Source organism: Dinoponera quadriceps, unplaced genomic scaffold (genome assembly GCF_001313825.1).
Source record: "Dinoponera quadriceps isolate SergipeBrazil2010 unplaced genomic scaffold, ASM131382v1 scaffold153, whole genome shotgun sequence".
NCBI lineage: Eukaryota > Metazoa > Arthropoda > Insecta > Hymenoptera > Formicidae > Dinoponera > Dinoponera quadriceps.
The window spans coordinates 23,712-50,663 of record NW_014554275.1 but is presented as its reverse complement, the minus strand read 5'-3'; the positions used below and the strand labels follow the sequence as shown (position 1 = coordinate 50,663).

The 26,952-nt window shown below is 46.0% G+C and overlaps 3 protein-coding genes across 7 annotated transcripts in view; 2 read left to right on the top strand and 1 right to left on the bottom strand.

The window, feature by feature from the left end:
* The window catches only part of LOC106741609, a 45,473-nt gene extending 30,754 nt beyond the window's left edge, over window positions 1-14,719 (top strand). For 2 of the 3 annotated variants that reach the window (XM_014613802.1, XM_014613791.1), the window contains 8 exons: window positions 1,881-2,309; window positions 4,049-4,243; window positions 5,267-7,971; window positions 8,157-8,248; window positions 8,330-8,455; window positions 8,546-8,621; window positions 9,167-9,422; window positions 10,111-14,719. In XM_014613802.1, coding sequence (XP_014469288.1) covers window positions 1,881-2,309; window positions 4,049-4,243; window positions 5,267-7,971; window positions 8,157-8,248; window positions 8,330-8,455; window positions 8,546-8,621; window positions 9,167-9,422; window positions 10,111-14,193 — 7,962 coding nt within the window. In that variant the 3' untranslated portion in view covers window positions 14,194-14,719. The remainder of the gene's footprint in view (window positions 1-1,880; window positions 2,310-4,048; window positions 4,244-5,266; window positions 7,972-8,156; window positions 8,249-8,329; window positions 8,456-8,545; window positions 8,622-9,166; window positions 9,423-10,110) is intronic. The other variant, XM_014613810.1, reaches the window with a different exon arrangement.
* Window positions 14,720-17,248: 2,529 nt separating this feature from the next.
* Window positions 17,249-24,196, bottom strand: LOC106741651 (WD repeat-containing protein 61). Of its 3 annotated transcripts, XM_014613872.1 has the most exons (10): window positions 24,017-24,196; window positions 23,016-23,233; window positions 18,850-19,168; window positions 18,665-18,774; window positions 18,395-18,564; window positions 18,081-18,319; window positions 17,921-18,014; window positions 17,751-17,844; window positions 17,458-17,629; window positions 17,249-17,371 (listed from the first exon to the last, which is right to left on the bottom strand). In XM_014613872.1, the coding sequence occupies exons 3-10, from the start codon at window positions 18,850-18,852 to the stop codon at window positions 17,270-17,272; spliced, it is 984 nt and encodes a 327-aa protein (XP_014469358.1). In that variant the 5' UTR covers window positions 18,853-19,168; window positions 23,016-23,233; window positions 24,017-24,196; the 3' UTR covers window positions 17,249-17,269. The 3 variants fall into 3 exon arrangements, with proteins under 3 accessions (XP_014469358.1, XP_014469378.1, XP_014469368.1); XM_014613892.1 differs by lacking the exon at window positions 23,016-23,233 and having other exon boundaries at window positions 18,850-19,057; XM_014613882.1 differs by lacking the exon at window positions 23,016-23,233 and having other exon boundaries at window positions 18,850-18,949.
* Window positions 19,164-23,338, top strand: LOC106741622 (protein AATF). The gene is made up of 2 exons (XM_014613822.1): window positions 19,164-19,397; window positions 19,508-23,338. The coding sequence occupies exons 1-2, from the start codon at window positions 19,192-19,194 to the stop codon at window positions 20,859-20,861; spliced, it is 1,560 nt and encodes a 519-aa protein (XP_014469308.1). The 5' UTR covers window positions 19,164-19,191; the 3' UTR covers window positions 20,862-23,338.
* Window positions 24,197-26,952: the final 2,756 nt, after the last annotated feature.

Here is a 26,952-nt window from a genome sequence, read left to right as displayed (position 1 = left end):
AACGAAAGAAGTTACATGATACATAGAAGCTAAAATTTACTTTAAATTCAGTTTTAGACATATATTCAGATAAAATAAGATTCTTTATAAAAAAATTATTTATAAAAATTCTTCATAAAAAAGACAAAATTAATTTTTTTTGTTTTCAAACACATTTAATAAAATAAAATAAAAAAATTCAATACGTGCGAGAAGCCTGGAAGTTGCCGCGGAACATACAACCGCGCGATGAGATAAAGCGCCCACACATAATTGCGCAAGTAATCACATCGCGCAAGAAGCGCGCTAGTTAGCGGCGCGGTGCGACTGTAACGCGATGCTAATACACGTGCGTATCGCGGGCCATCGTCGTTTCATAATTTAATATTCAGAGTTGGTTTCGACGATAAACCCCGACTGTGCGTTCGTCGTTATTTAAATATACATTTGGATGTACGATATCGATGCAATGACGCTTATACGCCTACCTTGATTTTGAAATGTGTCTCAAGTACGCACTGCATTCCTACACAGCGTTTCTACATAGTCACACGCATGAATAATTATTTGGAATATATATGCAGTTGTTACTATGTATGTACTGCTTTTACCGGTGATAAAAAGAAAGTCGTATCATCGTTCACGGCTGATACAAGCGACGAGTTAGTCACACGAGGAGCAACGTTTAATCGAGCGATATAAACCAGTCAGGACAGAGTCGCTTAATTACGGGTGTTACGGACGTATCCGATTCCGTCGCGTAACGACTTAAATATGGTAATGAAAGTTAATTTCCTTAAATTTCCGCTCACATACACATAGACACTGGCGTTCGACATTTACATTGAATAACGAATGGCAAAAGACACCACAGATTTATGTGCAATCTGTTGACATTTTACACGGACGGAAACGTTAACGAATCGATTGATGTTCTAACGCCTTTCGTGTCGGAAAAATTTATGTTATTCGTAAGAATTATTAATATTCTGAAACCGAATAATCTCATCTTTTAATCTTTTCAATTATTCTCCCAATTTTATTCGACAATTATGACGTTTGTGGCAATCTAATACAGAAAAAGAAATTAGCATCAATTCAACTCATATTCTTATATATAAGCAAGAATATATAATATTATATTAAGATAAAGCTTGCTTTTATATACATGAAGAAACCCTATACAGTTTCACTAAAAATATCGAACTCAGGTCTTCCCCTTGTCAAGCAGCCGCCATTATCGCTGAATTATTTCTACATCCACTGAAAATATCATATTCCTGTTATTTAAGAGTAATTTTCACGAATTAAGAGAAAAAAATATTGGACTGGATATAGAAATATATAGATAAGAGGAAAAAATATTGGATTCAAGAAACTCTTCTATACATGGCTGGCTATTCTCAATAATTAGTAACTCAAAATTTTGTTTGGTTGTTTGCAAAATGATAGAGAAGAACTTTCTTATTCAGAATAGCCTAATCTTCGAGTACAAGTAGTTATATGACGGTTATTGTACCTAGCGACAGACATCAGTATATTGAATTTTGAAACTCGAACATTGGTTCTGTCACTAGATAAAACGGCCGCCATATATTCGTAAATTAGGTCACTCGGAACAAAAAAGTTTTGTATCATTTTGCAAATAGCCACGCAAATTTTCGAACTATTAATTAAGGAAACCTCTACAACCGTTTTCATAATTAATAATGAAAAGTTTCGCGTTATTTGCAAAATGATAGAGAACTTTTTTATATCGACGTAAATTACAAGCATATTACTGATGAGACACTTATCCATAAGCACTAATTTTTTTTTTTCGCGGGTACACGTCGCACCCAAATTTTTTCAGCCCCCACCCCTCACGGAACTAACGCGTGCGTCTTCTTTCCCTTTTCCAGGAGAACGCGGAGGCCTGCCGGTCGCGCGCGACGGAGAGCCGCGTGCCGTGCGGCTCGGCGGCGGGTATCGGGGTGGAAGGCGTCGCCGCCATCACCACCACCACTATCGCCGCCGCCGCGTGGGGCGGCCAGAGACGAAAGGGTGCCTCGCCACCGCCGCCCCTGAGCAGCGTCGCGGCTGTATCGCGCAGGCTGGAGTCGGCCGCTAACGCCGCGGCAGCGTCGTTCAACCCTGTCGCCGCCACGCAAAGATGCGCAAAGGGCACCATCGTCGATGCCGCCACCGCCACCACCACCACCACCACCGCGCCGAGGCCGCCGCGGATTTACCCGGCTTCTGTCATCGCGCCTGAGATCAACAAGGAAGATGCCATGGAGCCGGAGACGAAGGAGGAGGACGAGCGACGCTCGTCGACGCCGAGTCCTGAGGTAGCGTTTTTTTACCGGTCGTTGCATTCGTTGTGTGCGTGCGAGACGACGGTGCGTGTGAGAGGCGTACGACGACGCGCCTCGGCTATTTCTTGGATATTTCGTTTCCTGTTACTCGGTGAAGAGAGTATAAGTCTTTCCGCGGGGCTGATTGATCGGTAGAGTACGCGTTCCTTGGGCGCTGAAGACGCTTGTCGTGGTGGGACTCGATGCTAGTGTTTGTTGCGGATCAATTTGGTTCGTGCGCCTAGGAAAAGGGTTTGTGTGTGTGTGTGTGTGCGCGCGTGCGCGTGTGTGCGTGTGTATTGTACCGGCTCGTGCACGGAATAAAAGAGTCAGTAGCTTCCACAGCTAAAAATTAGCTACATAACACAACTGAAATTTCATTAATTTATCTAATTTTCATGTTCCTGTATACAGTTTTCAGCTGTGAGAGCTAAAAACTAGGCTAAATTTCAGTTGTATTGTACAGGGACAGAGCTAAATTTTCAGCTTCTGGGAGCTAATTCTTTTTCTATACTGATTCTTCTTTTCCGTGCATCGATGTGAATTCGAGAGCCGGCAGAAAATTACTGTCTGCTCGCGCTTTATTCAATCGAATTATTTACGGTTTGCTGTAACTTGCAGTGACGTGGCACTGCTGTGAAATCTCGGCGATATCTTCGTGAACTCCCAATCTTGCTCAATTTCGACCAATCGAGAAAATATTATTTTCAAATATCAATATAGAAATTTATTAATCTTATAATACAAATATTCATAATATATTTAATATTTTTATTATAAAATTAATAAATTTTATAATCAAAGTATTAAATGTTCCGTGAACATAAAATTCAATCGATCCCAGGAGAATCAGCACCCCAGTCCCCCCGGGAGGATCAAATTCTATCATTTGCCGTGCTTGTTTACACGATAGTTTCGCGCAACAAGAGAATTCACGAGTGTCTTACGGCACTTTCACGAACGCATTCTTGATTTTTCACGAGCCCCTCGCTGTCTCCGCTGTGAGCAAGAGGGGCGAAGGTTGAAAACCACTGCCGTACGAATTGCCTTCTGTTCGTGGCGCACGAGTATATACACCTTTACTAACGTGGCGCGTATTGATTTTACGGAGCCCTCGCCTCNCCCCCCCCCCCCCTCTCGTTCACTCTGTCCATTCTCTTCTCTCCCATTCTCTCCCCCTCTCTCCTCGCGCGCACATGTACATGCATTTCCTTTCTCCTCCCTGTCTCGTCTGTCGTTCCGACCTTTCTCTTTCGCCGGGTCTGCCCTTTAAGTCGTCACCCTCCGCGAAGCGAGTGTGCAGCATCGCTCCGAGGATTCCCCCTTCTTTCCCCCTTCTTCTCCCTTATTCAGCCGCACTTGCACACGTGTTGAAAAATTTCAGGCTCCTCGACGCTGCGGCACGTCTCTCCTCACACACGACTCGGGCACAGAAAGAATTGATGAAACGCAGATGTAGAGGAGGTCCGTTCGACACGGTCGAGTGACGCTAATGATGATGTCCGAATTAAAGTCGCATGAGCTGTCTTTTTTTATGCTTAAAGATGTCAAGAGTAGAGTTTCTTTCTCTAAGTGTACGTGTATACGATACCCATAATGATTACGATCGTCGGGATATACGGACACGCGCAGATGTTGCGAGAGAAACGGCTCGTCGATGAAGCTGCGAGCGAACACCATTTTTGCGTATCGCGCACGCGGAAGAATGAACCGTAGAAACCTTTGTGTCGCAGTTCTACGTGAGGAGGAGTAAGCGTTACAACGAGGATGGCAGCAGCGAGGAGGAAATTAAGCAGGACACCTCCCTGCCTAGCAGCCACAGGCTACCGTCTTCGTATCGCGGTACATGGCCCATCAGAAGAGACGTATGGGCCAATCAGCAGATTGGCTTTCCGGTCCAGCAGAGCACATCGCTCGCTGCACACAATGTAAGTCGAGCAATTATAACGGTGCATCATGTTGCGTGCCCATCTTTCCCGGTGTATCCCGAAATTACCACGTGCCTTTCTGCGATGCATCCTGATCGAAAGGATATCCGTTGCTTTTGGGGTGTTTCTCAGATGTCTCATCATGTGTACATCCCGATAATGCGAAATTCCACACTGAGAAAGCGAAGCAGTTGGACCGACAAAATCTGGGCAGTCACTCTTATTAGAAAAAAAATGTGTCCCCTGGACAAATCACGTGTTGACGCGATGATACATCGGGTTAATATAGTTGCTGGCCAAGTTGCAATTGAATCAATTGATGACTCACCCGCGGCAATTGTGTAATTTGTTCAATGGACTAAATGTTGTACTCAAAAAAATCTGGTTCGTTTAAGGGGCTACATAATAGCTACATAGGGCTACGTAAGATTTTTTTGTTATCTTACAGTTTTTTTTTTTTATAAACGAGCAAGTATTGACGAGAAATCGAACTTTTGACTTCGAATGTTAATAACTTCATCAAGAATTAATATTTTCAAAATTGGCTACGACAAAGATGATCTTAACAATTTTTATATTAAGAATATTGATTGCAAAACTATTGCTAAATCTGTTCAGTAATTCTCGAGATATTTTGGGTATCGATTAGCGATGACGAGCTTCACGGAAGCAGTAACAACAATAACAGCGTTGCCTATCAACTTTTTGTAATGGGCTTTATGTAATACGCATGCGAAAATATGAAGAATCATCTCTCGAAAGGACATCTTTAAAAAGTTAATAATGTGGTTAGCAGATAAACTCAAACATTAGGCGTCTTTCGAGCCGCTGGGGTACAAGTAGCCCTTTAAGCAAAATTTCGTTGATTCTACCACTTTATTTTCTCAGTGCAAAGGTCTGTCTGAAAGATGAGAAGGCGGCTTCTCACGCGCGGCTCTTCACGACTTTCGTTAGATCGCCTACTACGCGGTTCGATAGAATACAAAAATCACACGAAACGTGTATTCTATACGCACAACATAGGACGTGGCGAGCGTAATGAGCTTCTCGTCGAACTCCGCCGGTCTCGAGTGCAACTCTGTCGAGTCGCAGGGTCACCGACGACTGGGCGCCAAGGTGGACGTGGTATACAACCTGTTGGGCATGTTGGAGAAAAACGGCCGGGAAGACATGAGCACTACCCTGCTCTCCATGAGCACCTCCATAGACAGTTGCCTGGTGATGAGGCAGTCCGGATGCCTGCCGCTGTTGGTGCAGCTGATCCACGCACCCGGACAGGACCCCGACACTCGCGACAGAGCCATGCAGGCGTTGCACAACGTGGTGCACGCCAAGAGTGACGAGAGGGCCGGCCGTCGGGAAGCGCGGGTGCTCCGCTTCCTGGAACAGCTTCGAGACTATTGCCAGACTCTGAGGATATCCCTAGAGAGGGGACAATCGACGGACGACCTCGAGAGACACCCGGCCGCGACGATAGCCGCTCTCATGAAGCTCTCCTTCGACGAGGCGCACCGTCACGCGATGTGCCAATTGGGCGGCCTCCACGCAGTCGCGGAGCTCATCGAGATGGATCACCTGGCGCACGGCAGCGAGTGCGACGACCAGAACTGCATCACGTTGCGCCGATACGCCGGAATGGCACTGACCAATCTGACCTTCGGCGACGGCAACAACAAGGCCTTGCTCTGCTCCTTCAAGGAGTTCATGAAGGCCTTGGTGTCACAGCTGAGGAGCCCCAGCGACGATCTCAGACAGGTGACAGCGAGCGTGCTGCGAAATTTGTCCTGGCGCGCCGACAGCAGCAGCAAGCAGACCCTGAGGGAAGTGGGAGCGGTCACCGGTCTGATGAGAGCCGCTATGGAAGGCCGCAAGGAGTCCACTCTGAAGTCTATACTGTCCGCTCTGTGGAACCTGTCGGCGCACTGCAGCACGAATAAAGTGGACATTTGCGCGGTGGACGGCGCGCTGGCCTTCCTCGTGGACATGCTGAGCTATAAGGCGCCGTCCAAGACGCTGGCGATCGTCGAGAACGCTGGCGGTATACTAAGGAACGTGTCGAGCCACGTGGCGGTGCGAGAGGACTACAGAGCCGTCGTGAGGGAGAGGGGCTGCCTGCAGGTTCTCCTGCAGCAGCTCAGGTCGCCGAGCTTGACAGTGGTGAGCAATTCATGCGGGGCACTCTGGAATCTATCGGCGAGATGTTCACAGGATCAACGTCTTCTCTGGGACTTGGGCGCGGTGCCGATGCTGCGCAGTCTCGTTCACTCGAAGCACAAAATGATATCCATGGGCTCGAGCGCGGCCCTGAAGAACTTGCTGAGCGCCAGGCCAGGCTGCAACAGTCTCGTCCACCTGGACTCGACTGCTCGCGGCCTCGGACTCTCGACCTTGCCGAGTCTGGTCGCTCGCAGGCAGAGAGCTCTGGAGCAGGAGATAGACCAGAACCTGGCGGAGACGTGCGACAACATCGAGCCGAGCACGTCGCCGACTAACAAGGATGACAAGTTCACGTTCAAACTCGACCACAGCTTCCTCGGCATCAATGCTCACGGCCTGCGCTCCTATCACAATCAGCCCAGCACGTCGAGCGGCGGCGTGAAGTGCAACGGAGTCGCCAGGAGCGAGAGCAGGGACTCGATGCGTTCCGTCACCAGCACGCACTCCGACACCATGTTCGAGAGGGTGAATCGGCACGTTCTGAACGGCATGTCGTCGTCCACCGAGCCGCAGGTCAAACAGCAATCCTCGTCGCTGCACTCCGCCGTCGATGGCGCCGCGTCCAGCGACGGCCACGTCAAAGCCACTCTCTCCGAGAGGAAGTACACGCTGCGTTACAAGAACGCCATCCCCGAGCGTCTCAGGCCGCCCGACGACTTCGACGCGAACGAGCTAAGGTGCGCCAACTCCACCATATCATGGGCCACGGTGTCCAATCAAGAGCCCTCTCAAATCTCGTTGCACTCCTCTGTTGAGAACAACATGTCTCCGGTCGATCACAGCGTCTCGTCCAAAGCGGGCAGCCAGTCCAGCGTCTCCGAGGAAGCCGAGGCGACCGTTTGCGCCAAATCGGATTACCGGCGGGCGAAACCGACCACTCTCTACCTGCCCGAGGCTTCCTCCGCGAGAGATACCGCGAGTTTCGGCAACGTCTACACGGAGAAGGCCCTCTTACGCCAGCACGACACGCTGAACAGCATGCAGAAGGCCATATCGCCCACGATCGGTACGAACTTGTTCGGTTGCGACTACGCCGAGACTGACCTGGACCAGCCGACTGACTACAGCCTGCGCTACGGCGAGCAGACGATAGACGACGAGAAGCAGCACTCAGGATTCTTCTCGGGCAACGACCAAGGGCTCCTGCACGACACGGACACGGTTCGGACTTACTACACCGAAGGCACGCCGCGAGAGGCATCCTTGAACTCATCCAGAGCCACTTCCGCGTCCGATCTGCAGGACGATAGCCGTGTAAGGAGCTCGGCGAGAAAGTTACCGGAGCGATACGCGAGGCGCGCCGAGGAGCACGGTGAATGCCAGATGTCGTCCTTGACGGACGTGCCGAAACTGAACGACTTCGCCGAACCGGAGGTGGAGCTGAATTTGCGAGGCGCGACGCATCTCACCGACGATGAAAGCGGGAACCACTCGTTGCCATACCTCGAAGGCGACCTGGACAAGCAGGCCGGAGGCGCTCGCGAAGATACAAACATTCAAAGCCATTCGAGGTATAATAATAATAATTTGTGTGTTAATTTTTGGACACAAAAAGTAATACATAAGAAGAAAAGAGATACTCGGTGATACGGAAGTATTTTTGTGAAAGTTAAACATGTAGTTGAATGTTTCATTGAATAACTTCAGTTTAATATTTGTGATATTTTTTATTTCCTCATGTTATGACATTTTACAGCGTAAGGACAACGCCGATTTCGATGGTGCTAGGAACTTCCGAGTACAATGACGACCACGACGGGGAATCCAGTTCGAGGATCATTAATCTGGGTAAGTCCTGGCTTTCATCTGGTCGCGAGATTTGTAATTTATACTTAGAGCGTTTGTTCTAACAGTAACGTAATTTCATAGACTCGAAAGCGGAGTTTGAGCCGCAAGCTATGCTAGTGAATAACTGCAAAGTTAGTGACTTGCCGTCGAATAATATCGAGTTTCCGTCCGGCGGCAGTTTAAAGACCTCCAACAATGATTCGGGATGTAAGTGATATAGATTTCTGCAAAATACGCGTGAAAAAAGTGTCTGCTTCGATTTGATAAATGTGGACGAAATGTGTTCTAAATATTCAGATCAAGTCAGCGACGGGGACGAGGATGACGAGGATTTACTTGCTGCTTGCATCAACATTGGAATGCAAAATAACAGGTAAGGTCCTACCAAATATTATCAGCGTTGCTATCCAATCACTTAAGTCACCCTTCGTCAGTTTTCTTGACAAGTCATTAAAAAATTCATGATTTAAAATGGATTACCGTAGTTACACTTGTTTTCCTGAGCTATTGTTAAATTTGTAAAACATGGGCGTTCTGTTTATATATTTGCCGTTTCTCTCAATAAAACTGCTCCAAAAGCGATACTTGTATTGCATCATTCATGTCCTTGGTCTTTTCTTGTTACGAATTTTCAAACTGCTATATGTTAAGTTACTCAAAGATAAATCTGGAAAGGTAAGTTTCACTTTTTTGCTTAAATGGTTTGAGTTATTCTTATTTGATAAAAAAAAAAATATATATATATATAATTTTTGGCCACTATTTTGGTGTCTGAGGGGTTTTACCTTTTCTGACAAGAAGCGGTTACTATTTCATTTTTTGTCCTGGATGGCAGCGTTGCATTACCGATCGGACGATTACCGATGCAATTTTTCAAACGATGTCACAAACTTCTAATAAGATTGCTTCCTCTCGCAGGCATAGACATTCCTTCATAGGGAACAATCTCGAGAAGCTACCTCGGTCAGAAAGCAACTTGACTCGATATCAAACCAGTCTTGCTTTGGATCAAGTCGAGTATAACGAAACCGTCGAGTCTGATATCCCGTCGTTCAACATAAAGCAGGCGAAGCCGTGTGGAATAAGCGCAGTTGAAAGTGCGGAGCTGGACAACAATGTGTCGAGACGAAGCGACAAGCGGTACGAGAAGAACATCCGACTAGAGGCAGACGCGGTAAGATGGGCTCCGCTCTCACTTGTACATTAATTTTCGTTCTATTGGGTTGATGCGAAAGTTTGTTCCGTTTTATAACCAAAATGCATGTAACGTTGATTTATTTTTAAATTCAATCGATCAAGTATACGCTGTTTTGTTCGATGACCTGAATAGAATGAGCTTTCGCATCGGCTCGATAATTACATTTTCAATGCCTTCTCAAAATGTTAGCAATAGTATGCCGGCAAATTGGCAGCAGATTCGATCAAAATACCGTGGCAGACGCATAGCAATCTGAGTCCGCATTAAGCTCGTGTTCTGTCAATGAAGCCTTATTGACATAATATGACAGCAGATTGGCGGTAGAAACTGGGCAGGATCTGCAGTATCGTCCATTTAAATGCATTTAAACGGTGATGAGACGACAGATTTTCTTCAGCTTCTGCTGTCATCATTCTCTGTCAGCGGATCCCGTTATATTTCTGCTGACAAACTGTCGATAGACTCGGTAGCAGACCCTGCTTCTGCAGGTTTGGGCTATGTGTTTTATCTTAGCTTACACTTAAAATGTATCTCCGTACATGTAAATATATGTTTGCGGGTTTACTTGCAATACGTCCCTTATCTATTGAAAAAAAGGGGGGTTTTCCTCGTCTAACAAATAAGTATATGAATAAATTTGAGAGTATGCGCGCCGTACTTTCAGATGACAACGACGAACGCGAGTAACGAGTACACGCGTCACGCTGGAGAATCGAATAACACCTCGGACACAGCAGACGAAGACGGTAACATCTCATTGCGCGGTGGAGCGTTAAATACTGCAGCGTCCGATAACCCTGTGAACAGCGGCGCAAGTCAGAAGGGATCCCTCGTGCGAGCGAGCGAAGCGACAGCCGACGAGCGAATCGCCGAGGATGATCCGTCGATGAAGCAGTCGTTCACGAAGGATTCCGAGAGTAGCGAGTCGATCGATTCCGTCGAGCAGTCCGAACACGCCCTGCTGGAACTGTGCATTCAGCCGGGCGTCAAGTCCGAAAGTAACATCGCCATCCGCGAGAGGGACGTCGACTACGCGGAGCCGCCACTCGACTCGTACAGCAAGCAGCTCGACTTCATGAAGACGGGCAACGTGGTGCCAGATGAGATCTGCGAGGCCGACGGGAACGTGAGTTGCAAGCAAGAGGCGGCGAGCTTCGAGATCGTGAGGACTTCGGACATCCTGCACCGTGACAGCGCGGACAAGCACATGAAGGAGGAGACGTACAGGCGGCAGAGGGACCCGGACGCGATGATCGCATCGCTGGACCGGCTGACGGCGACCCTGGTGCAGCAGACGGAGGCGATGCGCGAGCGGGACTCCTTCAACACGATGAAGCAGAGCCTGACGCAGAGCGACACGTGGAACGAGGACTCGCCGAACGACGTGTCCTTCCCCAGCATCAGCATGAGCGCGCCGTTAGCCGCCTCGTTCAACAGCGACGCGCCGGAGGACCAGCGCACCAACGTGTCGGAGACCACGCAGGTGGAGAACAGCGAGCAGACGAGCATGACGGAGTCGAAGATTATCCAGCGGGAGGCGATCAAGCTGGCGGAAGCGGTGGACGCCGAGGTGAACAACCAGAACGACCTGGAGACGACGAGTCTCACGTCGATCGACCTTGAGGCGATCAAACCACCGTCCTCGATGGGCAGTCTGTTGTCGTTGACCGCGAGCTACGCCGGCTCGGTCGACACCAGCGAGGCATTCGTCGGTAACCGGGACCGCTGTTACTCCACGTCGCTGCCGCCGGCGCGATGTTCCTCCGACCCGCGAAACATGCGGAAGAAGTCCCTGCCGCTCGGTGTAGTGGCGAAGCGGGCGCTCGGCCAAGGCGGCCAGCACACTACCAGCCTGGAGAATCTGCTGAACGAGTGCACCAGCTCGCACCTAGAGAACGTCAAGCCGCCGTCGATGATGGACGAGTTGCCGGACGTCGGCGACATGGAGAACAGTATGCTGAGCGTGGCCAGCATCACGTCGGAAATCGCGGACTCGCGCGAACAGGACTCGCACAGTCTGACCGACCCGGTAGTGTTCGAGATGCTCAAACCGGTGGCGAACGTACTCTCCATCACGTGCATGCGCTACACCGGCGAGGGCATGCCGAGCAGCGCGAGCAACAGCCTGAGCGAGTGCCTGGAGAACATCAACCCACCGTCTCTGTTCAACGAGGTGAGCGAGATGGACGAGTCCACGGTCGAGGCGACCACCGACACCCTCTGCAGCGACACTCTCTGCATCGACACGGAGCTGCACACCGACGAGGTGGCGGTACACTCGATCGTCGCTGAGGTGATCGACGAGGCGGAGAACGACACCGACGAGGGCGCCACGCCCATCTCCTCCGAGTACTGCGTCAGCAGCTCGGCCGAGTCGACGCCGAAGAAGCGGCTGTACAAGAGCCACTTGACGCCGAAGCAGAGGCGCAGCCTGACGAAGGAGAGGTATCGTACCTACACCATCGCCGCGGAGATCGTGAAGAAGGAGGAGGAGCAGCGCAGGAAACAGGAGGGCGCCGGCGACAAGATCCCGCGTGGATCTCGCTCCCCTTTCTCGAAGCTGACGCCCAAACAACGTAGACAAGAGGACAGGGCGAGGTTCCAGACGCAGGTGCTGGAGAATCCTTTCCCGGACCTCGTGACACAGTTTAACAAAGAGGAAGCGCCGCAGCAAGCCGCCCAGGATCCCGCTGAGAAACAGGAGGCCGTGTCTCCCACCAAGTCGGCTATCCCCACGCTCACGAAGCTGCCGGTGTGCCGGAAGAAGCGCGGGGACTCGCAGGAGAGCAAAGAGCGGTATCGTACGAGGACGTTGAACGACTCGGAGGCGGTGTTCAAGGAGATGGAGTCCGTCCCACAGGCGGACCCGCAGAGTATGCTGAACACCCTGAACGGCAGGGCCAACCACTCCGTAGTCGCGGAGTCGAGTCTGCGCTGCGAGACGTTGGCGGCGAACGAGTCGGAGCAGAACCTGAGGATGCGCTTCGTGAACGGGTTGTCGAAGAAACTGATGGACGGTCAACAGGCCGACGACGAGGAGATGCAGTGCGAGAATGCGGAGGTCCTCCAGGAGGACTACCCGGCCGAGTCGGATAGCGATGAGGAGTCCAACTACGGTGACGAGGAGCGCGAGCCGAGGGAGACGAAGAGGCCGCGGATCGTCAAGCCGGGTATGCCGGCGAGGGACCCGAGCGTGGACTCCAACGCGACGGACAAGTCCGAGCCGGGCAGCCCGAAGGCCATCCGAGGGCGACGGAAGGCCTTGTACTCGAACCCGATCACGCGGAAGCCGACGCCGCAGTCGTCGCCGTTGAAGCAGGCGATCCCGGTCAGCGGCATACCTATCGGCCGCAGCAACACCTCGCCCATCGTCAGAGCCACCCGAGCCACCACTTTGAGGCAGAGCAACAGCACGGCCGTCGCCACGAAAGACTCCCCGAAGCAGACTGTGCACGACGTGGAGAAACGGACGCGCAACGCAGCGGCCATGTCGAAGAGAGCGTCGGTGCCGCAGAAGGGATCCTCCCTGACTTTCACCAAGTCCGCCAAGCGCCACAGCACGCCTCCAACGTGCTCGTCCAACTTCCCGAGCGAGGGCAAGCTGTCGGAGGCGCCGATCAAACCGTTGGAACGCCAGGGGACCTTCACGAAGGACGAGCCGGAGGTGGAGAACGCGCCGACGGTGCACTCCGCGTCCGCCTCGCCCGTGAAGACGAAAATCGCGAAGCCGGTCAGGAGCGCTGCTTCGTCAAAAGTCCATCCGGCGGCGGGCAAGTCCAAGATCTCAGTGAAGGCGCACCAGGCGTACCAGCCGAAGATTACCAAGGCCAGCAGCGTCGAGAAGGTGCAGTCTTCGAAGGGGTTGCCGGTGCCGGCGAAGAAGATGCCCTCTGGCCCTAAGTCGGGCGCGAAAGCGTTGTCAAACAACGCGACGGCGAATGACAACGGGGGAAAGCGCAAGGTGGGCCCGCTCGGGCAACGGTCCAACAGCAACTCCAGCATTGTGTCGAGCGCGTCGGCGGGCGTGCAGAGTCGCGCGAAGCTGGCGAAGGAGGCGACCAGCAAGATCGCCGGGCTCTGGAAGAAGGTCGAGGAAAGCAAGAACAAGCAGCGCCTCGAGAAGCCGGACACTAGGCAATGGATCAGACCGGCCAACAGCGCGACCGAAGTCGACGGCTCGGCGGTCGGCAACAACCAGCCGTTCCGGCTGTTCCGCAGCTCCACATTTGAGGGGATCTCGCAGGAGGACAACGGCGGCGGGACCTCGCCGTACAAGTCCAAGTCCAAGCGGCCGCCGGTGTTGGGCTCGCAGCCGCCCGGCGGCGTCAAGTACAGGAACTCCTGCGACTTGACCGGCATGAACGCGAGCGAAGCGCCCTGCAAGATCCCAGTCAAGTCGTCGTCCGAGTCGTACAAGAAGGAGACCACGCAGCTGGGTGACGCCCTGGTGACCCTTAGGAAGCAGCAGAGTGCTGCGGAATTCGCGGCCGACGCGACGGATCCGAGCAAGAGGATATCGAGGCTCGGCTCGTTCATCCGGGTGGACCCGGCCGCGGAGAACAACGGGGCCGTGCGAGTGCCAGCCTCGGCGATCGTGCCGCCCTTCAATTACAATCCGAAGCCAGACATTCCATCGCAGACGCAGATTAGAGCTAGAGCGGGCCCGGACGAGAGCCAGGGCAAATTCGAGGCGTCGGATTGCCGCGCGGACATAGTCACCGGCTCCGCCCGGGTCACGACGGTGTAGGAAGGAAGACGAGTTGTTGACGAAAATAAGTTCCGTTAATAGCGCCTCCTCTTCGTTCCCAGGCTAGTCATTGTACATTCGCTTGCTATATATGTTCGCCCATAGACACACCACACGGGTACATACGCACGGACAGACAGACACGGTATTCGTACACGGAAGGGAATTAGTATCAGTTCGAAACTCGTATTCTCATATACAAACGAGAATATATATATATATGTTGTATGAAGATAAAACTTGCTTACACGAAAAAATTCTATATATTAGTTCTGGTAGAAATATCGTGTTCAAATTATGCAAGAATAATTTTCATGAATTGAGCAGACATCTTTAAACTAAGAATTATATCAGTTTGAAGATGTTCTTTCCATTCAATCTTTTTTCTCCTCGATTAATAAAAGTTATTCTTGAATAATTTGAATACGATATTTTCGATGGAACTATGTGGAATTTCTTCGTGTAAGCAAGTTTTATCTTCATATAACATAATATATTTTCATTTATACATGAAGGATATATAAGTCTTGAATTAATATTAATCTTTCTCCGTCTAGGATCTTATATTTAAGATCGTCTTAAGTTCATCTTCCGATGCTTCACAGCCCATGAAGTGAGCTGTATAGCATCTAAAGATGAACTTGAGACGATCTTGATTCTCTAACGGTAAGGTTGAGGTCGGATGCGACTCCACATGCTCGTTTATCTTGCACGTGCACGCGCTATTTTTCTCTTTGAGGAATGTCTCGTGTTATTATTTACTTCTTTTACCCATTTTGTATATTGATTAAATGAAAAATAAGCAAAAGAGAGCATAGGGTCAGATTCAACCCCATTTCCCTGGATACATTGAAAACCCATCTTGCCGTTCGAGGATTAAATATAAGATCTGACTATGAATACCGCTTATATACGCTCAACACACACATATACATACATTCGTCACATGTGATACGCAGGTAGGTAATTTAATCGTTTCTCTCTTCTGTCTCGTTGTACGGTACGCGTCGAAGCGCGCGTGCTGTTGTCTCTCGACATTTTATTCGAAATATAAAGGATTGCCAGACATGATGCACCTGCGTCACGCATTCCTCACCACATTTTCCCAGTCGAAAATTGCACGATTCTTAGCCTTACACGTATGCATATAAGGTCGAATCATTATAATTAGAGTCATTATAACCCAACCATTATAATTAGAGATGCTTACGCGATTTTCGACCTTATACGCATACATGTTTAAACCTGAAACTATGTGACTTCCGATTCAGGTAACGATAAGGCATACATGACGCAGAGTGTACGTACATATAACCTCCATGATATCGTGTACGCATCGCGACACCAACTTCTTCGATAACTTCGGTAAGAGGAGAGAAAAACCGTGCGAGGTACCAGCGAGTGAAATCGCCTCTCAAGACCATTCCTTGTCCATTTTGTCTGTTGTATATATACATGATATAGGGTAATACCGATACAATGAAACGGAGAAAGCATAAGTGTCGGAGGTCCGTAAGTAGCGGCGTAGCGATGATTCTGATCGGTTATTTATTCAATTTTGTATATATATAAGGTGGTCCTCCCCTCGAGGACCGTGAGTGAGGAATGTAGAAAGAATTTAGTAGTACGTGTTTTAAAAAACCTATGTACGGATGTGTAATACACACACACACACACACACACACACATATATACATCGCGCTGATGATAAACATCGCTGTAACATCTTCGTATTCGGAGAGGAAGGAAAGAGAGAAAAGAGGAGAGAAGAAAGAAGGAGAAAAAGAAGATCGGGGAAAGGACGTGGCGGCGATCATATATATTCTATTTCCATCGTATCGACCATCGATTCGATAGCCCTTCCTACCCCCCTACTTTCCCTCCCTCACCCCTCTGAAATTGCGGATACAAAGAATCCAATATTACTTTTTCGAAGACTGATAAGTAAGGCGATGAAGATCTGTGGAAGAAGCTCGGGCATCCTCGGCGTCGACGTCGTGAAAGTTATAATCGTAAAACTCGAGGTAGTAATACCGTTTGTATTCTCGACTGTGAGTATAGAGCGGTCTAAGTAGTTCGCTGAAACACGGCATTATTACGAAGTGACGAAACAAATTTTATAAAAGCATTACTTTAAGTTTCTCTAGTCTACAGAGCGACGTACCCTCTACTTTTCGTCACACACACACACACACACACACACACACACACGCGCGCGCGCGCGCGCGCGCGCGTGCGAAGGATTAATTTCGTTTTGTGAGCGATGACCCGTCGGGTCTGTTGCTCTTTCTCTTCCTTCCCCTCTCGGAGATGAACGTGTCATTTCAAAGAGGTGTACAGATCAATGAGATTGATTCACACGGAGATGCTGAAGCCCAAACGATGCACTCGTATTTGTTTAATTTATGTTATTTTCTCCTCTGTTAGAAAGTTGATCACGCGATCACGCGCACCGACTTTCCTCCACCTTATTTTCCGTTTCAACTTGGCCTCCCCGTATTTTCCTTCTGTGGGAATCGAGCCGTTATCGAGTTCTCTCACAGAGGAAGGAGAAACGCTCGGCATGGGGAGCAGAATTTATTACGTTTTAATTTAGCTCGAAAGTTTCTCGACATAAGTAGTTTTACCCTGTTCCAGTTCGAGTTAATTAGATTTAACTCTGTCAACTTGGAACCACGATATCAGGGTGTCCCTTGCGTTGTTCCTCGAGAAACAGAATTTGGTCTGTACACCACGACTATTTTTGTAAACTCAAATTCTTTTCCCCCTTCCCCTTTTCCTACGTATCGTCATTTCTATCATACTCTCTACTCTAGATTTTAAGAATAACTTTCGTTATTGATCCCGTGTTTTAAATTCTCGCCAGATATCTCTTTTTTTATAGTTCGTACGTTATTATACTTACAGTACAATAAAATTTATAGTTGAGAATACCCCCTTATTTTTACTTGAAACTATCGAATCGAGTATGTCGGTATATACTTGCAACTGCTGAACAGAATAAACGGTATAGTAGATACAAAATATTTATTCGCCTTACTTTTGTACACACACATACGCTCACATTGCAATGTATTTATTTATCGTACAATGGACATTCATACAAATTTATGGATTTATCTTCGGACACCGACGCGATTACGTTGTTCCTCTGTGGGTTATACTTTACTGCCCATACCTTTCGCGAAAGAATTTCATCGGTTAAAACTTGAACATAAACGTCTCATCTCGAGGCTAAGAACAATTAGCTTAAGAGTAGTATACCTGGTCGTTATGTTCCCTAAATGTATGCAGACACTGTCTTTGCGCCAATTCCCAGACTTTGACTGTGTGGTCGGAACTACTTGACGCAAATTGTTGCCCATCTCGTGAAAAAGCCACGCCGAGTACCCAAGAGGCATGCCCCGACATTGTTCCTGCTAGGTTTGCATCCTTGCTATAAATAAAAGATAAATTTCAAACATTCATATTTCGTTGTTTCTGATGATACTGATCGAGAGAAAGATTTCTATTTCCTCCTGTAACGATTTGTAACGAACTTTCGTTTGTCCACTCACACATCATACAGCTTCATATGACCGTCATCGGATGCTGTTAGCAGTAATTGAGAGTCTGGTGAAAAGCACAGAGATCTGATAGGCATCGCATGACCTAAATGATACAACTTGAAAGTAGAACATCCACATCTTGGCGATACTCTCATATTGAACATATATACTCGGACTACCTTCCAGCGTACGCAGGACTTTCCCATAGGTGACATCAAAGATATTAATAATTCCATCGATCGCACCACTCGCGATGTATTTACCATCAGGACTCTAAAACATTCATTTGTTTACAAGCTGTGTGAGAAATGCCTTCGAGCTTTTTTCAAATTCACCTACATAAGCAACGCTCAAGGTAAACTTTCCACCTCTTGTGTCCAGGGTTTGCTCCTGTTTGCCGCTCTCGACGCCGTATAAATGTATCTTGCCAGCATGGCTACCAGACACGACAAATTTATCATCCGGAGAAAAGACCATAGTCCAAATGTCCACCGGACCGACTTCAATGTTCGATAACTTGTCGCCAGACTGCAAGTCCCATAATCTTAAGCTTGAGTCGAGTGAACTAGATGCACATTCTATAAATTTACAACGATACGAAGTAGATGTGAAAATTACTTTCAGTAGGAACCATCGCTTTTGGTCTTACTTACTCAATCCATCTGAACTGACAGCTATGGATACCACCCCCAAGGAATGTCCAGTTAATTTATGTTTCATCTTCAAAGTGCCATCCTGCGGCACCCATACCTTAACAGAATCATCCACAGAACCTGTCACGAGATATTCCACGGTTTCATCTTCGTTGGATCGCATGGAATCACTGAAATCAAACCGAAGTATTCAGAATAAATCAAGACTTTTAATTCATATTCAAATTTAATTTCTTCCCAATTCAAAGAGAAGCAACTTTTTTTTGTTACCGTGAATCCTCATTATCAGGATCGTGACTCTTCTTTCTCTTTGGACAAGCCCACGCACAGGTCCATATACTGTCCTCGTGTGCGTTATCTATTTTATGAGTTAAAGAATACTGAAAAAGGAATTCAAAGAAGGAAATAGGTGACAACAAATAATAATTAATCAAGATAAGTGAGATAATACTCACCATTTCAGGGAAGCGAAACTTCAGTAAATCAAAATCTGTAAACAGAATGGAGCAGCCATATCGCGAGGATTTTCTTGGAACGCCTTTCCCGACGCGCCCTCTGAAGAAATACGTGTAAGACACATCATCCACTTTCCGTGTGTCGGGTAGGTAAAGTAAAATTTGCAGACATCGCCATCGTAGTTCATGTTTTGTGAATGTAGAGGCGCTTTTCGCACGAAAACATCAAATCTCGACGTTACTTTCTCATTTTTTTCGACACATTCGTAAGCCAGATACGTTCAGGTTATGTTTATCAGTGCACGTGTTGAGTAATCGTCTGATGAATCGAAGAAAATAGCAATGAAAATGCAAAAAAAAAGCTTAGCCGACAAGATAAATGCGCTAATAACAAGCAAGCCGGTGCATTTTGACTCGGACGAAGAACCGGAGGAGACAAAGGCAAAAGTAGTAGAATATCACGATGACGACGATATTTCGGACAATGAATTCCGGCAATCGAAAATTCGCAGGCAAAACATCGACACACTGGATAAGGTGGACAAGAGGTGAGACTATTTGCCTTTTGTATTTAGAAACGCGTGTAAAATATAAATTTTTTACTATTATGTAACATAATCTGCCCATGTTATTAAGATATGATTAACTGTTAACGTAGGTATGCTGGTAAAAAGATCTCCAGAAAAGATATGTACAGTGAAGATGATGAAGATGATGAAGAAGAGGATGAAGAAGACGAAGAGGATATAAGCAAAGACATGGAAAGTAAAGGTTCTGAAGAAGCCATGGAGAAAGAGGAGATGGATGGTACATTGGAAGAAAGCAGCGATGAATCACAGGACAAAGGAACAGATTCTCAGGAAGGATCTGAAGGTGCTGAAAGTGAGGAGTCTGAGGAAGATTACGATGTGGATTTAAACAATCCTCTTTATAAAAAGAGAGATTCTACCATTAAGACCATGTCTGAAACAAATGCCAGGGTAGAGATGGAGAAGGGAAACTGTGTTAGGAATCAATTAAGGCTCTGGGAAAATTTATTGGAGGTGCGGATAAAGTTACAGAAATGTGTTGTAGTCAGCAATCAAATGCCACAGTACGACACGCACAAGGAACTCAGATCAGACGCGAGCTTTGCGAAAGAGATCGACGAAACTAAGAACAAATTGACGTTGCTCTTGGATAATATGTTGCGACTGAAGGAACTTTTGCTGAAGCAATATCCTGAAACAAACAATCTACACACAAATTCTAAGAAGAGAAAAGCTGGCGAAGATGAGGACGACAAGGATGGAAGAGTCGACGACCCAATGGACGAAGAGATATCTTCCGACACTGAGGACGAAGCAGATAATGGGGAGGGATCGTCCGCTAACGAAGAAACAAAACCGGTCGAAGGACCGACGCCTAGGAAACGACTCAAGAATAAAAATTACGAGCATGTCTTGCGCGAAGATAACAGCTCCTACACGGAGTACAGGGACTCTGTTATCAAAAAATGGAACGAGAAGACGCGGATCACCACGATGAGTAAGAGTGCGGGTCAGACCACACTGAAGCAAGTGGGATTCGCTATGAGCGATATAGGTAAATTGCGGAGTAGAACTCGGTTAAAACGTTCCGAATACGGCATCGTCGGGAAATCGTTGCCGCTCGATGACAACGACGGTAGGAGGAGGACTCAAGAATACGATCCGGAGATTTACGACGACGACGATTTCTACCATCAACTGCTGCGGGATCTGATCGCGTACAAATCGGCGGATGTGACGGATCCGATACAGCTCAGCAAACAGTGGATCCAGTTGCAAAACATGCGCAACAAGATGAAGAGGAGGATCGACACTCACGCGACGAAGGGTCGAAGGGTGCGATACAACGTTCACGATAAGCTGGTGAATTTCATGACGCCCATTGCAGTGTACGACACGTGGACGGATTCTGCGAAAAACGAGCTGTACAATTCGTTGTTCGGTAAAATAAAGTCCTCGGCGGAGGAGCAGGCAAATGAATAATTATCAGCGTATCCGTGATCTATGTATAGTTTCCTTTTGTACAGTATAAAACATGATGTTGTGCGTCTGATAAATTTTAGAAAGCATACGAAACTCAATGAGCTCTAAATTCGATAGAAATAATGATAACAGAGTCAAGAATTATTTGACAGCGCGAAGTTTTTAATTTTCAAATGTATTTATATATATAAAGTAAAATTAATTTTTAGTGTTATGTGTGTATACAGGGTGTTCGATAATTTTTTTATTTAAACATCCTGTATTGTATTATAGTGCAATTTATAGTCGGTTGTAATAGAAATAAGGGAAAAATTAATTCATTATTTTCCCGCAAGCGTAGCGGGTCATGCGTACTTTTGATTCAGATCCGTTATTTGCAAGGTCAAATTAGGGGTCTACGTAATTATTAGACATGTTATTTCTGCCTCAATCAATTTTCAGTTCCAAAGTTTCTGCTATGAGCTGCCACTAGCTGCATTCGGTTTTGCAAATCGGAGACATCAGTATTGCTCCAAGAAAGTCATTTCATTAGCTAGATATCGTAAGATAATCTTACGAACAATTCTTCATTTCTCCGATTTGAAAAACCGAATACAGCTATTGAAGTCATAGTGCAAAAATTGAAGTCATAGTGCAATTTAACAGGATTCGCTGCTTCAAGAGGAATTGAAGTATTTCTCAAGTAGCATGACTCAATGGATGATCAACCGCACTTTTTTCATATAATGAAACAGGCGAAATTCCACAGATTGTAACTTGGGCAAAAATTATGACAGCAAAATGGCTCCGAAAGTATTCTAAAGCTTGAAATCTTTGCTTCTAAAGCATATTTAATTCATAAGATTACTATTGTTTATTGTTAAGATATATTGAGTTAAGTAGGAAATGGCGATTCTTCAATTTTCATCTTCATCTTTCAATTTTTTTCTTCACAAAGATTTATATTTTACAAAAATTTGACTAACACATTTTAAGGAGGGGACTTGAACCTTTTTATTCACTGTTCAGTGAATGTCGTACACCGATTTGTTCGCCTATTTTGAACGATTAAAGTCGAACTGTCAGTTTTGCTTCAACACTGAATAACTCGGTGGAAAAAGATCGGGCCGTAATCAGCTGGTTATTTACGCAAATTAAAGGGGAAGGTACATGTTTTCAAGTGGTGTCAATACTATTTCTTTTCAAGACTTTTCAATTTATATTCATGTAACACTGTAAAAATTAATTAAACTCTATATTTGTAAATATATTTTAAAACTAAGAATTTGGTAAAATGCTTTTCGATCTACCTCGTTATCATTATTTTTTTTTCAAAGTTACGGTCCACTGCATTTTTCGCGTATTTTTCATAACCGAGAAAAGTGAGAAGTTTGAAAACTAATCAATGCTCATAGGATGAGCTTAATACATAAGATTACGTTGAAGCTCAAATAGGAAAACTCAAATAAGCATTTCTTATCGCACTTCCCAGCGATATAATTAATTACGCGAATTCTGGACTTTACATTGCGATTTTCCATCTCTATAAAAAAAGACCGAATTGTGCGATAACGTGTAAAACTTTTAACCGCTGTCGAGAAAAATCCAGAGTCGACGATGCGCGCAAAATCATTAGTAATGCTGATCACGGCGTTTATACGCACGCAACTACAAGTGGACCGTGAGGTCATAAATTGGTCGCGATAATGTGCACTCACAACGCTCGCTTCGTGCTAATACTTGATAAGTGTCGAGTGTTTGCATTCACGATCACGTGTCGCACTATTGAGATTTGGCAGATGAAAACAATGACAGTTTATTATTATCGACAAAACGAACATGTTTGAAACGCAAAAAAATATGACTAGTGCGATATGAAATGCAAGCCAGAAAACCGATTAGAGCCAAGCAAGCGAAGTGCGTACACACGAGGAGGCTCGAGATAATAATAATCTCAGGGTGGAGATTTATAGGGTGTAACGTGAAAAACAGGATTTTTACAAATTTGCAATGTCTCGGGATAATATTGTCGTCAATCATGATATATTATTTTGTTTATTTTCGCGGGAAAACACGGTCCTCGCGTGTTATTGCAAACTTGTAACAACATCCGCGTGCCGTATCTCGCCGAAGATTACGATTAACTGTGCCTTGTCGCTCGCGACTGTCACTCACCCCGTTTAATTCCGCCACTTGAGCCTGTGACTCCGTTTCACGTTATGTGGCATGTAAACATGGGCTTATTATGTGGTAACGCGATGACGAATTAATTTCAGATCAAGATTGCTCCGAGAAAAGTGAATCTTCAATAAATGCATGTCTCACAAGACGTGACGTTCTCCCTTCAGATTCGATTATATCCCGACAAGGCATCTCGTAAATACACAGTACAGCTGTATGCGTGAGTGAATTCGAGTCACTATTATTTTATGAAGTATTTTTATTTTATAAACTATTTCTTGTAAATATATTATACTAAGAGAGACTCTATAAAATAATACTGGCTATGTAGAAAAGAGTCTAACAAAATTTAAATTAAATTTAATTTAAATTAAATTTAATTTAAATTAAATTTATTTTATGGTACTATAATTTTATTGGTGTTATAATTATGTGCTGTGCTCCTTGTGGTCCTAAATTTATAATTAAAAACGGTGAAATATTTTTATAATTTCGATAATTCGATGGGCAATCGCTGAATTCATTAAAACAATCTCTTGAAACATTGATTTTATGTGGATGTTATAAACATCTTGACATGATATTTTATAAATGTTTTCAAATTGTTACTTGATAATATAATATTCCTAAATATTAAAACCATAATGTCGAAATATTATTTTTAATATTTGAGTCAAATATTGTTAATAATGACATTGCATACAACATTAAAGCCTGGTTTTCCATTTCCTTGTTAACTTGTAGCTTAAACTGACGATAATACTACAAAATACAAAAAAAAATTGCTTTTTTCTATTCACGGTTAATCATTAAACTAAACCGGTTTTATTGGTGGTAACTTTGGAATTTAACAATTAACCATGAATAGAGAAACATAATTTTCACGTTGAGTCACCGAGTTAAGTTTAAGCCACAACGAATTAACCGGAAATGGAAAAACCGAGCCTAAGACTACATATTTGAAAACAATACTATGTTAATGATTTCTTGCTTACTGGGGAGTCCGTGGCTGCCTCGGACGTGCACCGTCCGCACGTCGGACACTCGCGGATCCGAGAACCTGCGGGTCGGCGTTCGCGGATAAATGTCACGGAGTTGCCGTCGTGTCCGGGTGCGGTCCACGCACGTTGATCCCGAGTCAGCTTCTGTCGCGTATCATCATCATACGCTGCTTACACGCCGGCTGCGGCGGGCAGCAGCGGCGACGAAGAGGACACGTTATAATCCTTATCAGCGACGACTTGACACTTGACCCTTGACGCTGGCCTAAGCGCCTCCGCGTCGGCGGGTAAATCGCGAGCTTTCCGCGGAATCCGCAGTCTCTCGTCGATCATCGGCGACGCTTAATTACGTTCGCCGCGTCGATCGTTTCTCCTTCTCTCTCTCTCTCTCTCTCTCGCAGAACGCGCCCTTTGCGGACTCGCGAGTCCTTCGCGACCACTCGCGAAACTCCCGGCAGCCTTTCGTCGTGACTGAAGGTGACTGATACACTCGCGGCCGCCTTTTTTGTGCCTCGCCACGATACCAGACCCTCTCGACCTCTCGTCGAGCCGTCACATGCCAACGACTCCGCGGCTCGAGGAAAAGCGGATTGAGAAACGCATGCGGAGGACCGGTGGTCGCGGAACAAGCGTCGAGGAACGGTAAAGCATCTCCTTCACGCTGGCTGAAATACTCCCCCGGCATTCCGCTCACCGATATCGCGATATCCATTTACTTCTCGCGATTATCGAACTTCAGAATTTCGGAGATATCGAAGCCCCTGTTTTTCATTTCCTGGTTAATTTGTGCAGCAGGCTTCAGTCTGGTGATAATGCAAACAATCGTGTTCTTCTATTCACGGTCAGTTGTTAAACCGATGTAGAGTGGTAACTTTTAAAGTTTAATAAATTAACTGTGAATAGGAAAACATGATTTCTACGTTATTATCGGGTTAAGCTTAAAGCACAAGTTAACCAGAAAATGAGAATTCGAAGGTGGAGGTGTTCAAACTCAATATATCTTGAATATTGGAGCACGAGATTACGCCGGGTAGGAGTTTTATATAGAATAGAGAGTGGAATCTAAATTTTTCCACTTCATTTTTCTATTAGAAATAAAAACTACGATGCGTTGCTTCTTTTCTGCTTATCTGAAACACAAGGAAGCCGAAAGAGATAGATAATAGTGTTTGTGCTTTAATGTGCCTGCACTTGAGAAGCGAAAACAGTAACTAAATATAAGAGAAATGAAAAGAGTGAGCGTGTTAGACTTTTGCGTTTAGCCGAGATTAATGCTAATCTATGAGGAAACACAATTACAGTAAGATAGAGAGAGAAAAAAGAGAGAAAGAAAAGTCTAGCATAAATTATACGACTCTTACGTTGTAAGGACACTTATCTAACATCGTCCTTGTTAGGAGTGAACCGTCGAAGACATCGTTGGCACATCGACGTTTTGTCATATTGACGTTGTCTAAGCCAGTAAACCACGGCGGGAATTATCACACGCGAACGCGCATTTAAAAGATCCTGGTTCCACATTGAAAAAATGAATTAGCTGTCCAAATAATACAACTGAAATTCAGTTACTAGACCTAATTTTTACCTGTGGGAACTAAAAATTAAGTACAGGACCAAAAAGAACAAGCTAAATTAACTAAATTTCAATTATGCTATATGGACAGCTGATCTTTACTTATGGGAACGAATTTTTAGCTGTGAGAGCTAAAAATCAGGTACAGGGACAAGAAGAATTAACTAACTGAATTAACTAAATTTCAGTTTCTTATCATACGAACGGCTAATTTTTACTTGTGGGAGCTACTTTTTTTCCACGTATAGATTTGAAGACGAGGATTCCTCGCCGTTTCGACTCCGAACGACTTATCCGCACGCGACGACGGATAGACCTGACAATTTTTCTAAGCACGCAGAACATTAATCAGGTTTCATTGCTCGACAAATTGCGGTCTATCGATACGTCGATACGTGCGCGCGTGCAAGGGAGAGATAATTCTTTTAATTGAATCGTATATCGAGACAACCCCTTCGGTAGCACCACATGATGTTACATCATGCGTCATGTTGTTGTACGGAGCAACAAACAGCTCTGTTTACAGCTCCGACTTATTTTCACAAGAGACGCCCGATTCCGATTAACCGATCCAACGTATAAACGAAGCTAACAATTCTAATCTAATCTAAGCGTCAAGGTTGCAGAAACGTCTGACAGACGTTCGCCTTTCCTTTCTTTCTTTCTTTTTTTTTCTTGCCGCGAAATAATTGCGCAAACGTCCGTTTGACCGAATTCGAGACGGTTTAGCGTCGCAGCGCCGATTCGTGCGCTCGTCCGCGCGCGATATCACGCGAAAATAATGAGAATCCAGATAAGGGATACAATCGTCGGCGTCCGTCGAAGGGAATCATTTTCTTTTGACATACACACAGAAATCTCTACTCCTCATCGGGATGAAATACTTTCTGCGTCGTATGCTCGGTTTCTGGGATTACCCGTTGCATTAGACGCACTCTCGTCGCCTTTGAGGAAAACTGTTTACCGTTATTATTATTTCAATGAGATTGGCCGATGTTTCGAATAATAGTTAAAATAACGTGAAAGATAGCTCATTATTTTTGAAGGATTCTTTATACGCTTGTCTGCAACGTAGAAACTTCTCGGATGAGAAGGGGGTTGGGAGGAGAGGGATTTTTTCATATCGCTCGATCCCAAAAAATTGAGCTACGACGAAACGAACATGACTTCGCCGAGACAGATAATTAGAAGAAGCCGATAATTAAAAGCAGTCTCATTAATACGATATCTTTACGTGTTCCCCCGATGCACTTTGCGCTTCGGGGCCGAAGTTTAGTTCCGTGCTTCTGTGTAGCGCATGTCTGACACATGATGTCAGACGGATTTGGTACTTTGAACGCGATCCTCGCTGATATAT

Bases quoted from the DNA above. Each gene is read 5' to 3' on its own strand.
- LOC106741622 (XM_014613822.1), top strand. From the start codon at position 19,192: ATGAAAATGCAAAAAAAAAGCTTAGCCGACAAGATAAATGCGCTAATA. The intron at 19,398-19,507 runs GTGAGACTATTT...CTGTTAACGTAG, and splicing joins CTGGATAAGGTGGACAAGAG to GTATGCTGGTAAAAAGATCT.
- LOC106741651 (XM_014613872.1), bottom strand. The intron at 17,845-17,920 runs GTAGTCCGAGTA...TGTATCATTTAG, and splicing joins AGTCCTGCGTACGCTGGAAG to GTCATGCGATGCCTATCAGA. The intron at 17,630-17,750 runs GTGAGTGGACAA...TTTTATTTATAG, and splicing joins CATATGAAGCTGTATGATGT to CAAGGATGCAAACCTAGCAG.